Source organism: Tubulanus polymorphus, chromosome 3 (assembly GCF_964204645.1).
Source record: "Tubulanus polymorphus chromosome 3, tnTubPoly1.2, whole genome shotgun sequence".
Classification (NCBI taxonomy): domain Eukaryota; kingdom Metazoa; phylum Nemertea; class Palaeonemertea; order Tubulaniformes; family Tubulanidae; genus Tubulanus; species Tubulanus polymorphus.
The window spans coordinates 12,539,210-12,553,136 of NC_134027.1; the positions used below are offsets into that span (position 1 = coordinate 12,539,210).

The 13,927-nt window shown below is 36.7% G+C and overlaps 1 protein-coding gene across 1 annotated transcript; it reads left to right on the plus strand.

The window, feature by feature from the left end:
* The first annotated feature begins 644 nt into the window (after nt 1-644).
* On the plus strand, nt 645-13,538 carry LOC141902324 (N-acetylglucosamine-1-phosphodiester alpha-N-acetylglucosaminidase-like). The gene is made up of 11 exons (XM_074789992.1): nt 645-733; nt 1,266-1,669; nt 5,570-5,663; nt 5,747-5,880; nt 7,288-7,396; nt 7,470-7,598; nt 7,925-8,127; nt 9,479-9,655; nt 9,830-9,961; nt 10,114-10,183; nt 10,499-13,538. The coding sequence occupies exons 1-11, from the start codon at nt 645-647 to the stop codon at nt 10,803-10,805; spliced, it is 1,848 nt and encodes a 615-aa protein (XP_074646093.1). The 3' UTR covers nt 10,806-13,538.
* The last annotated feature ends 389 nt before the right edge of the window (nt 13,539-13,927 follow it).

Genomic DNA, 13,927 nt, shown 5'->3' on the forward strand with positions numbered 1-13,927 from the left:
ACTTGCGCAAGAGCCTAGGCCCGAAGAAGAGGAGGAAGTCTTATTAACCCATTTTTTGTTTTTCGATCATTTGTTTGTTACAAAAAATTACCCTATAATTCCTAAAATTTGTTCAATTTGTGATCGAATTATTTCCAAGTAAGAAAATTAATTTCTTTCATATCTTAACCTTTTTTTCTTTAATTCTTTTTTCAGTCAAATTCACAACCTTCCCAAGGGTTTACGAACAATGCATCATGCACTGAGTGTGCCGGAAAGTGTTTCTTGATCGCTAATCAATTTTTGGTGGCCTCTTTTTGTGTGTATAAAATTGCCTGTAGTTAGTTTCAGTGCTTCTCAGATGGGCATTCGAAAGTCGTCCAGTTCACTCCTGCTGTGCAAGTCTTATTTGATTAGACGTCCGTGACTAGCAAATTATGACTAGGAAAATCAAATCTGATTTGACAAGATAAATTCGCCTTAGGCCTATTTACATGCGTAATATGTGGATAAACTTTTAGATATCGATGCGTATTTGGCGTTTGGCGAAGTCTGCGCCTGGCATACACGCATACATTCGTGTTACGGTCAACTCATTCCGTGTTTTACACGTTGCCAGATCCATGTTTTATTCCTACCGCACTGATTGGTCACATGACTGAAAGATGGCTGCTGCCACTGGCGATAGTGCTTGTGGTCAATTTCTTTTTATTGTCGTAGTTTTTGACGTTTTTTCATTTATTATAGGATCCAGGTAATAAATATACGAATCATGTATTGTTTTTGTAATATGACATCACAGGAGCTCGTATCAGAGTTGTAGATACTGTAAAAACGATCGGTTTTAGGGACAGGGGGTGTGTAGCGTAGGCAGTCAGTCAGTGAGTGTGCTAGCCGGGCTTGGATTTTACTTCCGGGTTGTTGATAATCTCGCGAGAATGGCGCTAAATATGAACTGCAAATAGATTAACATACCTTTTCCTTGCAAAGTTTTAAACTTCCTGGCATCCTGAAAAGCACATCAGAATATCACACGACTGTCCCAACTTACGGGGCTGAAAACCCAAGTACAGCAGCAAGGCCTAATTTGATAGCAGGATGAAACAATACGTATAATATATTCTTTATTTCACATAAAAACACAAAGAAGATATATTGGAAATAGATTGGCACTGCGCTATTTTAATTAGCATCGTGAGAGATGACACCTCCCATTTTGAGATACAGTAGGCCTACCTACCGGCATTCTTTATCATTACATTCTAGCAATTTCTTTTCTTTTTCAGCATTGAACTGCAGGATATTCTATTGCCTTATTTGCACGAGCACAATCGTCCTAAACATTCCAATAGATACGTCCGAGACTGTCAACATGTGAAGTATAAAAATGTTACGCATGAGCTTTATCCAGCTCAAACCTTCAATTCTACATATGTCAACAATAGACTTCCGATAGTCAAAACGTATAATTTCCGTAAAGACACTGGACCGTTTTACAACCAAAGGACAGTATACGGGCATTTTAACATTATTCAAGATCCGACGAATACTGTAACTGTGCTGGAGCCAGGAGGCAATGGGGGCTGCAAAAATAAAGTTCTGGAAACTGTAAAAAATACGGCCAAATTAAAATCTTGTATATGTTCAACGAATGCCGGACTGTTTAACACTCATGATGGTTCATGTCTGGGTAAGTATCATACATGATGTAAGCAGGAGGGATCATCGGTCCACCTTTTAAATTTCTGTATCTATCTGAAACCTGATATTTGGGGGATAGCGTTCATTTTTAATAGTTTTCAACACTTTTTTTATGTGATAAGATGTATCATATTGATGTATTATACTCTTAACGTATGTGCAGTTCAAAAATTGGTTCAATCATGCTGGACACCGGCTATTGCATTTGGATTTCTTTATAATGTTTGTTATAAAGATTGCTAAAATCAATTCGTTTTGAGATAGGACTGGGTTGATATATTTCATGCATATATTTCAAGGTCATCGATGTGTTCACCACGGGACGTTGAATATTGAAATTCAAACCAGTTCCATATTTGATATTTGTGAATACATCACATTTGAAAATGAATTTTACACAATATTCTATTTTAATGGCATTTGCCCTTTAAATAGTTTACTGAGGTAAACAGTACCCAGGAGGAGTCAAGCTGCAATTTCGATGATTTGGTTCGGACCAAATTGGCCCTGACCAGACCCGTCATATTTGGCCTGTGCTTAATTAGACTCACTCACTCAATACTAAACAATGTTCAAACGAAGCGAAGTGGGTCGTTTCCGCAACTACCGGTAGTTGCAATTCGAAGGCAATTTGACCCGTGCTAAAAAAATTTGGCTCGGGCCTATTCCGACATATTTGGCGCATACGCTCCTTACAATTTGAAATTTTCACCTTGAAAATTGCTTGTAAGTCCTTGGATTCTGAAATGAATGATCTGTAGGGACCCTGCCTTAGTTTATATCCTAATAAAAAAAAACTTGAAGTACCATTTCTGTTCAAAATAAGCTAATCTTTCCACTTAAATAACTTTTAAGAGTCTATATCAACACACAACTAGGAAACCGTCCTGACTCTTGAAGGGTTTGATAGTCTATTGTCAAAATAGTCTAGTCAAAATAGAATGTCAAATGTTTTCATTCTTGAGGAATGTGGATAATTATTGGTATAAACTTCAACATAATATATGAGAATTAGCATCAGTTTTCAGCAGAATGCTCGAAATCAAACAAAACCTACGATAATCACCAAAATTCTTTGTTTTTCATGTACTTAAATTTGTTATCTTCTACCATATTTTGAAATTCAACTTGGGCTCTTAGATTAGACCTACCAATATTAAACACATAGGTCAAAATTATGCTCTTTACCAATAGTGTATATCAGTACTCATTTGCTGGATGTTTTTGAAATTGTGATATTTTCCTCTACTGAATGAATAATTGTCTGTATAGGCCCTATGCTTCACCATTGGTCTCTTGACAGGTTTATTCATGGAAAAATGTGCAAACTATGTAGGAAAATGTTGATTTTTCAAACACATGGTCCATTAATTAATTCCTATGCAGGTTGGTTGCATTTATGTGAATATATACATAAAAGCGATACTATATGTTTACGGAAATGATCACATTAATGTACAGGCTGTGGAAATTAAGAATCAAGCATCTATAGGCGCGTTCACACGACGAAATTTAGACCGGGCCAAATTCATGCGGGCAAAAATACCGTTCCAAATTAGACCGGTCTAGTTTAGACCGGTCTAATTTGGTTCAGTCTAAAAGAGCGAACCAGGTCCGGACCAAATTTTGGACCGGTCTCAATATGTGTGTGTGGACAGAAACTGGTACCAGGTCCGGTCTAAATCGTGATTCTGAATCTCTGCGGTAGATGTCGCGACCTCTGCGGTAGAGTGTGAGTCCAGTTTATTAAGTTTTAAATGTTTATGTAATTATTTTTAAGTACTGTTTTTCCTCCCTATTCTATGGAAAGATTTAGAGCTTATTCGTATACGTATATCGCAATCATCATCCGGTTTACTGCCGTGCTTTGAACCGTGTTAAAACGATACTTCGAGTTTCAGCGTGATGGAACAAAATCGAATTCACAAAAAATGTCTAAACCTGACAGAGGATCGAATTTGTCACATGAAGAATGTCTTGCTCTACTTCGAATCTGGAAGCAAGACTTCATCTAGGCGCAATTGATTATTTAGCAGATGGCGACATCTTGTGGGCCCAGTGACAAGCGATTTTATCACCGCGTGTCAAAACGCCGTGTGAACGCTCACCAAAATTTGGTCCAGTCTAAATTTGGACCGGACCAGGAACGGATCCATTTAGACCGGTCTAACTAGTTGTCGTGTGAATGCGGCTATATGAAACTGGGGCCTAGCCGGTAGATTCTTGATTCTTAATTTTGAGTAAGTTGCAACTGTTTAGTTTGTGCCATCCCTCTAAATTACAGTCGGTAAGAATTCAAAGTGTGTATATAACTATTTATTCAGCAGAGATGTGTTTAATACATAAACTCCATACAGTAAACACAAAACATTTTCTTAATTTTGGAATGCGTTGTAGTTGAAGCCATCTGTCACAGGTCTTACCTTCCAGGGTTCATGGTTCTAAGGCCTTTTCTTTAATTGCTTGCAGCACAGATTTTATCACCCAAAAAATGGAAGGGTGGAGGGAAAAAATGAAAAAATAATTTTTTTTTCCTTTCAAACAGGAGTTTCATCGCATAATCTGAAAGAGTGAAGGAAAGAAAAACAAACAAAAAATTAAAAATTTTCCCTTTTATTGCCTGCTATTACGGGATATGCTGGAGGAATAAAAGAAAAACTATAAAATTGTAAAATCGCATATTTCTTTATTTCAGAACAGAACACAATGTTATTGATTTCCTTATTTTTGGGAAGTGGATATTTTGCCAATGCGGCATTATTTTAGTAAACACTATTTTTCCAATGGCTATATATGATGATATAGTAATAAAATATGACAATAAAATCATTATATTGGGTTAAGGGTTAGGGTTTCGATAGGGTTAGGGTCCAGAGGGTTAGGGTTAGGGTGAGGTTTAGGGTCCGTTTTTGCCCCTAGGGATAGGGTTAGGGTAAGGTGAGGCTATATCTAGTGAAAACATATGGGTGGTTTTGAGTGATCCGGTGGTCTAGTGGAAGGACGTTAGACCAGCAACCTGCTGGTCCAGGTTCGAATCCCGCTCTATGCTGCTATTTTCTCTAACTCCATATTTTCCACACTTTCCTTGAATTTTCTAAGTCGCGCACCTCAGTGCACATGCGCGGAACCAATTAGCCAATCAGAACACGCCATTGGCAAAATAGCGTTAACAGGAATAATACCGCATTGGCAAAAATATAGCCTGCCTATTTTTTGCCCTACCAACCACTCACAGTCCAGCATCAAGGCAGGTAGGCCTAATGCAAATTGGTTGCACAGTCTTGTATAATTTCTCTGCCTCTTTCCATCTTTTATTAACCATCGATACCACATCAGACACCCTGAGATCAAGTGACAGCCTTGACAGTCGTCTGTCAAGCTCTTTTGTTCCTTTCCGACAAATGAGTTGGAAAGGTGCCTCCGCCATTTAGACTGGTTGCCTGTCTCTACCTTAAGTTAGACTGCGAATGCAGGTGGCGCTGAATAGGACAGACAACCAGTCTACATTTTCGCTTGCCGAAATCCTATGTACTGAGAGAAACGTCAATGGCAAACATCGGGAATGTTGAAGACTCGATGGGAGGACGGAAAAACGTAAAATTTTATTTTTTTTCAGTACTTTAGCGGTCATTGCAGAACGGCGGGCGGGAAAAATAGAAATATTTTTTAATTTTTTTAAAAGTTCGACTGATTTTCAGCACGGGTGATGCTGCAAGCGATTTAAAAAAAGGCCTTATCTTGGGTGGCATAAGTGTTTCTTGATCAATGCAATGGGTTTTCTTGGCCTGATCAATACTAAAAAGAGACCATTGTAAATTGCTAATGATTCAGTGGTGCTTGGCCGGTTGAGGGATAAAATGAAAAATTAAATTTTTGTGTTGCATTTTAGGTAATGTGATATCAGCAGGCTGTCTAGTCAGGGATAGTCATGGTATTCAAAATGCGCATTTTGGTATCACAAGAAATAATTCATTATTCTTTGGGTAAGTTTCCAAAAATTCATGGACTGAATTATGAAAACTGAGGAATCCGACCTCTTCACTCCATGAATAATGTTGCTTTTCAGGTATTTGTCTGAAAATGATCTTCTAGATTATGATTTTTCTAATTTGGTTGGTGGAGTCATTTGGCTGGTAAGAAAAGGAGAATCATATGTTGATGCTAGTCTTAAAGCTGAATGTTCTGATACTGAAGAAACGGGTAAGATTGAAAAATTGATTTCAAAGACTGTTAGTCTGTGGAGTCCTTGGAGATTTTACACTGACCAATTTTAGAAAATCATATTCCAAACCGTCGTTTCTCGATCAATAATACATTCCCCAGCAAGTAGAATTTCAGGCCTCGGACTTGAAATGTTAGAATATCGATGTAGTAATCTGCCCATCGTGGGACGTGCCTCTACTGTGAATATGGCTTCATGGCCACATGTATTAAATAAATGCATTCAAGGTTGCTTTACCTTGATTAATCGATGCCTCAAATACAGAGTCCCAGATGTAAGTTTAGTGCCATGAAAAGTTTTGCCATTTCCTCCAACGTATGTCTGTACCAGTATGTTGTGTATTAGAATAACAGAATACTGTGTGCATGCTTTTTGAATGGCTTCTAAACTGAAGTGTACTTATGTTCTCATCTCAATGAAGCGTATGAAGCATTTTTCGTGGGCTTTTTTGCGAGGGCACTATTGCTATCATCAGCTTGACTTTTTAGTTAGGAAACATATGAACACAACAACTTAAGTTACCGGCTTTGTAGGTTGCTTACACTTTCAAAGATTTTATGCAGTTATGTAAGCAAGCTCCCTTTCATTCAATTAGTAAATCTGTAGCTTTTTTGTCAAATTTGAAAAAATCTGACTGTTTTTGCAATTTTACTGCCCCAGTAGATGGTTAACATCAAAACATGAGGCACTCCTGCTGTCGGAACTGCTGAATGTTCTTTTCTCTGGCCGACCATCCTGTCCTACCACAGCGCACATGTAATGAAATTAGGAATTTGAGTAATTACCTTGCCAAGTCAATGGTGCAGGAATTGTAGTGACTGCAGCGACGAGAGCCAAAGCAATAATTTCCTGAATGACATTTCCTTTTCTTTCTATACTATGTTTTTGACGAAATTGTAATAAATTTGCCGCGGCAATATTAGACCCTGTCAAAAATCGGCAATCAAAAATTGCTTCCAATGCACCTGCAAGACATGTGAAGATAATTTACTCCAAGGAGAGCTTAACCCTCAGTGCGATAAGGAAGTTATTGTTGTGCAATAGAGAAATTTATAAGCAAATCCAACCTGCCTTAGTATGATCCAAATGATTTCGATTAATCGACAACCCTAACTACTACAAATCAAAAGTATTTTTTCCCGACATATGTCTGTGTTACTAAAAATATAACTGGATTATGAAAATTTAAGCCATTACTCTCCAGTCTGTGGCTTTACCGTTCATTATCCCCACTGTCTGAAACTTCCAATTTTCTTGACAAATTGTACTAGACCAAAGACACATCAGTACTTAGTCCAGTAACGAGCCAGCCACCTCTTTAAAGCTGATTATAGTCCCTCACAGTGTCAGCAAGCCCATGTTTAGTCCTTATTCATTCATTTCAGGAACACTTTCTCGGTTTGTAAATGTAATCTCAGCACGTACAGCTATTGGTCATGATAAATTAGGCCGGATACTCATGGTTCACGTGGATGGAAAAACAGATCAAGCGGGGTAAATCAAGAAGTGCTTAAGATACTGCTCCAGAGTCTCTGTGAAGAATGCATTTATTTGGATTCATTTTCAGCATAAATTTGTATGATTTTGCCAAACTTTTGATTGGCTTTGGAGCCGTAAATGCCATCAATTTAGATGGAGGTGGATCCTCTACAATGGTTATTAATGACACAGTCGTAAACTATCCATCAGATGTCTGGTAAATATGAAGTTCATGGATACTTCGAATTTCATTCTGAAAAATATACAGTAGACCCTGCCAATAGCGATAGGGCTGGAACTGGTAAAATATTAGTCGTATAGTCATATACCAGTATAATAGATTTTCAGATTTTCTAACATTGACCAACTGTAGGGGCAGAAAATGTTTGTAGTATTCTACCAGTAGGATTCAGTAGATTACTGAATATACCGGTACTGCTATATGTGGAGTCTATTGATATTCTCAGCTTCTAACTTGTCTTGACTAAATAAGAATGTTCTTTCACTGAACCCTGATATACCATTAATAGACTTATCTTCCAGTGATCCTGCTCAAAGGCAATTTTTATGCGAACGAAAAATCTCCACAATTGTGTGCGCTCACAGTCCTGATTGTCCATCAAACTGCAGTAACCATGGTGTCTGTATAAATGGACAGTGTACTTGTCACAAATTCTGGTCGGGACATTCGTGTAATGTATTAAAATGTCATAAGAACTGTTCAAACCATGGAAATTGTACAGAAGGTATGTATGTATCATTATTCAATACAAGTCTCATTAACATTTGGGCGTGTTTCAAGTTCAGATGAATTTTATATGGGTACTTCATGCGGTGAAAATCACATTTTTTAAAACGCACCAGTAATATGATATGATCAGATAAAAAAGAAATAGAAAACAAAGTAGGAATCGAACCTGCAATGTTGTGATAGAAAAGCATACACGATAAACCTCTGGGCTACAGCTAACAAATTTCAGTTCAATACATACAACTATTCTAAGTTTATGTCAACAACAATACTACATGGTTCCCTCAGAACAGAGATATTGGGAAAAACTTGGGAATTTTGAAATAATAATTCCCACTTAGGAAATATTTCAGAATTTGAGAAATTTTCCTCAAATTAGGGAAATATTTGAGAAATTCATTTACTTTTCACGTATTGCATTTGCCAAAGGCAATTTTCTTCAGCATTGCACCTTGAAAATCAAATTTATCAACCATCACTAAAATGTTGACTTCCGCATGATGGTATCTGTCCGTTTTTATGAAGGCCTGATTTCCATTTGGGAAAATTGAAAAATGCTTGAGAATCGCTCGCAGTAATGATCGCAGCAACCGGCGACTAAGAATTGCCTTGTGCGCGCCAGACTTAATCTTGAATGAGCGGCCCACAGATTGCCAAAGACAGCTGTAAGGATTTGTCTTTGTACATGTGCCTCCACCACTTTTCTTTACCACTCAAAGTTGCTAGAGAGCATCTGAATTGTTACACAGTTTGCATTGATATATTACTTCAATTGCAATTGTAGTTTATAGTACTTGCCACCAATTATTTATTTCTGATTACATGCAGTTTATACTCTTGAAATCAGTTAGTTTTTGTTTCATCACACCAGGGGAATGGTTATGAAGGCAAATTAACTAATTTGAAAAGAAACATTGAAGAGTACATTTGAAAATGCTGACCATGTCGGCTGACATGGTCTAAATCCACCACTGACCACACAGATTTCAAAATGTATTTCGAGGGAAATGAAAAATGGATTGCAGCGATTATCTCATCTTAATGTAAACTCATAAGGTGGTGAGCGCATCTTATTTTACCAAATTTATGGTTAGTTTTGTGTTTCCTTGCACACAAAACCACCCTTTGGTACTGATTTATACGCAAACCACACTCTGGGTGAATTTCAAGGGTTTAGATGCCGTAATAACACAGGAGTAGTGTAAAACAAACCCAGCACTCAAACAATTATACGATATATAAGATTGTTCAATGTACTTTGCAGAAATAACTAAAACGAGGAATGTTATTAAAATTTTCTATGTACATTAATTCTTTTTATCTTTGATTGTATTACATACATGTAGATGGGTGCATTTGTAGTCCGGGATTCGCTGGAAAATATTGCAATAAGATGTGTCCAAAGGGTTACTATGGAAGTGACTGTAAGATGATATGTCACTGCAAAAATGGTGGAATTTGTAATCCTGTGAATGGATTCTGCGATTGTCTTCGTGGTTATACAGGATTTGCCTGCGATCGCAGTAAGCAGTATTCAATTTTAGTGTGAACAAAATTTTAGAGATCATGAAATTGGTGTCATCCTACATGTCTAAGTTCTATGAACTGCAGATATCATTCATTTCATACCATAATTTCTAACTTGTCCACTATGATTTTTGGAATGGTTTTTTAACTGTTGTGTTATGAATTTTTAGTTTGTCCATATGGTACATATGGATACCGGTGTCGTGGATTGTGCTATTGTCATTCTTCCTGTACTTGTAATCCATTCACGGGTGCCTGTTTCAACTATAATCAGTCTTCCATTGACCATAACTTACAGCAGAGTAAGTACTGTAATTTCATTGATATAAGCTTACTTGCTGCAATTGCTTACTTTAATACTGTTCAGTACATCAAGTTATCTGCTGTTTCATCTGCAGTTAGACTGAGACTGGAGATTCACCTGTTTTCTTTATGAATTATTGTGATTTTTTAGCTGGACAATGCCTTGCTGATAGAATCATTAAATCAAAGAATCTAGTCAAAGACCACTCGGAACAATATAGGTAGATGTTACCTACAGATTTTCTATGAATCAAATTAAAAGTACTCAGACTTCTTTAAAAAATATATTTGTTAAGGGCAGTGCAGATTATGGTGGTCTTTTGGAGTTTGTTGTCCTTAATTTTTTCGAATATTTTACCTACCGTAATTCTTTGATACTGCATCCTTGACCAGTTTAATTAAGGAAGTTCCATTCAAGCTTCTGATAGTTATTGTCATTTAACTTTCACATATTACATATAATATAACTTTTAACCTTATTTTAGCATTAAACATAAATAACAATCATAACGGTTTTGTCTTCATTTCTATTTTAGGTTGTGGGTAATTGCCCTTGTTGTGATCAGTATAATGGCTGCTGTTAGTATCATATTGAATATATCTATGCTGTGTATGTTCTATCGCTGTGAAATTCCATCCAGAAACACATTAAACTATCGTAAATTCCGTAAGGCAATTGTAGAACCGCGTCAAATCTTGATCGATGATGATAGCGACGATTCCAATTCATCGTATGACATTTCTGATGCAACGAGTGACGAAATTTTCAAACCTTTGAAAATGACTGAATCAACGAAACTGATTAATGTCTCTGAAACCAAAATCAATGCTCTGTCTGAGTGAAAATTCATTTAGAAGATAGTGTCACTGAATTATAAGCTAATCGAACTTGGTGCATTAATCTCAGAGGGCTGTTGTTTTCACTTTTCTTCATGGATGATTTGTTTGTCCATAGATGGAATATTCTATATCTCAAATTGATAATGAAGGTTTCAGTTTTCAGTATCATCCATTTGTCCACCTGTGCAGTTAGTTTTTATGGGAAGTTCTTGATATATCTTGATAGATGTGTTATCGAAAGCAATACCAATAATTTGGCCGATCAGAGCTAAGATCAGGCCACTTGGTGGCCATTTTCATCTTAAAATTGGGGTCAAGGGATACCTTGCCCACTTAGTGAAATGCATGAAAATCCGATTGAATATTGAATTCCCCCGCTGGTGAACAAAAACAGCAGTCATTGAACTTGAAACTCACTATCATAGAGCATGACATGATCCAGGAAGAAAGACACTCTAAATATTTGGATGGATATATGAAAGCTGTGGGTACTGGAGTGTGTAATGGGTAGTGTAGTGTGATCTGTGTGCATTTGTGGCCAGCACACAGATCACATTGTTCAATGGGGTTTGGTCCAGGACTCGTGAGATTTTCAACAACACGGAAGTAACGTGTAATAAATGATGACTTGAATTGCATGACTACCTACCACCCCTCATTATTGTTGGTAAACTAAACGTTCCGCACTGACTAAAAATTAGTAATAACATTTTAGAAATGGCCAGAATTTTAACTTAGGTTCTATCTCATTTTTATTTTACAATTGTGATTGGTATAATTTTTTTTTAAACGGCCGTTAAGGCTTCATGTTTCGTCTGCAATTCACTGCAAATAGTTACGCAACTACGCACATTTCAGTGTTTTTGGCAGCTGTACACTCAATCGGCACCGTTCGTGACTAGCTTCACTGCGGAATTATCATTAATTAACATCGCCATATCACATCATTAACTTATATTGTGCCTTAAAACCCTAACAGCCGAAATAATTGAAATGCACACATGATTTCTATCATTGAAAATTGAGAGTGGCCATGTTTGTGTTTGCTACTTCGCGTAAATCCCGCGCGGTGGCGCAGCCGCGCGGAGTGGGGCCGATACGTCCAGAGAAATACATGTATACACATGTATAAATATATTCATATATAAGTTGAATATTTAGCAATATTGCAGAATGTAGGACTTAGAAGTTAATATCCTGCTAGTTTTAGGGTCTTTGGTTTTTGTATATGGTCACCAGGGGTGTTGAATAGCAGAATATCTTCTAGTATTTCCGTATTTTATTCGTACGTAGGCATATTTTACGTACCACGATCAATTGCAAAATTGTAACTAATGACAATTTTTATAATGTGGTGAGTTTGAAGGTCATTCTTATTTGTATATGGTCACAAGGGGGTGTTGAATAGCGGAATGACTCAACGTTTCCTTCTAGGCATATTTTGTTACCACAATCAAATGCAAAATTTTAGCTCATGACACGTTTTATTTCAAGTGGGCATGGTGTCCCTGGACCCCTAGTTCTTACAATCATGGGCCCTAAGGGGATGCATGTATACATGTTAAACATCAGGATGATTGATCATCTTCAAAATTTTCTTTGAAAACTTGCAAAAAATGTGCAAAAAGTGTTGGTTTCGGTGAATAAGATCGAAGGTCTTCAAAACTTCCAGAATTAATGTCCAAGGAAAAGTGAATGGAAAAGCCTGCTAGGGCTAAAAATATGCAATACTATTCATGTATGATTATATATCATGATATATTATTGATATATTATTGGTTAGTGATAAAGTTAGATTTTATCTGCAGTTATTGCAACGTTCAAATTAAATGCCAAGGAGTATTTTTATATATACAACTGTATCTATTTGTACAGGGTGGCCCGAGAAAAAAGTCACCGATAGAATTATGTAATTTGATTAATTTGTTCTAGAATAAAGCCATGGAATGTTTACTTCATAAAGTTTAACTTTCAGGGAAAATCGTTGATGCATAAAGGACTCAGGTCAAGCAATCCAAAGTGTTGCTCATTTTACCAACTTGCGCTTGAATTATGAATTGAGTCACCGATTGAAAAGATCATATGTTAAACCCAAAACCGTAAGGATTTTATTCTTAAGAACTTACTGGTAAATATTGCACAGTTTTTGGCAGATCCTGCAAAACAATGATCCTGTCCTTTGCGATTACTTTTAGTCTATTTCATTGCAACCTCTAATGTGCCGGTCGCTATTTGAGGGTTTTTGAAAGCAAAGTTGATGATCATGTCAGAATGTTTTGTTGATAAGCTTTGAAGATGAAAAAACGATTGGTTTAGGTTTTGGGTTTAACGTATGGTTTGTTTTAATCGCCGACTCAATTCATAATTCAAGTGCAAGTTGGTAAAATGACCAATTCGTCACTTTTTGGAGGATCGGTACTGTGGCATTTAAAGCATAAGCAATTTTCCATGATAGATTAACATTAAAAATAAACATCCTATGGCTCCATTCTAGAGGAAAGTTTTTGAATTACATAACTTTGTTTATTGATAAGAGATACATTATTGAATTGGTGACATTTTTCCGGGATACTCTGTACAGCTATGTTAAATGTCACTCTTGTTTTAAAATGCATTTATATATTTTCTCAAATAAAACATGGTGCTGGAAATAAGTAAATAGTTCACGTTTTGTTTTTCATATGGTAAAGCTTACTAGACATAAAATTATTCACACGTTAAAATGAAACTAAAATACTAACATAAGAAAATGCGTTCCTGAAGCTTTATGAATAATTATTCATCAACTGTGATTTTAATTATGAAATACATGTATCGAAATGCTACTACTGTTTTTTCCAATGTCTAACCAAAAACAGGAAATAAGGATTGCTCCATTAAATGTGTTTATTGATAATTGACCAGCTGCCGTTTGAGACATGACAACGAAATCAACTGAGACAAATTAATCCGTAAAAGAATTGTTGGTCCTCTTTATTGATTAAGCTGCTCTAGACCTTGTTCAATATCTAGACCATTTTTACCGATGCACAGTTGAGCTCATCCTCGCTTGCCCCCCATGGGTTCGATTGCTTGCCGCCAAGGTCAAGCCAACAGAAACCCAGGCTAAAAACCCTTGATTGGTT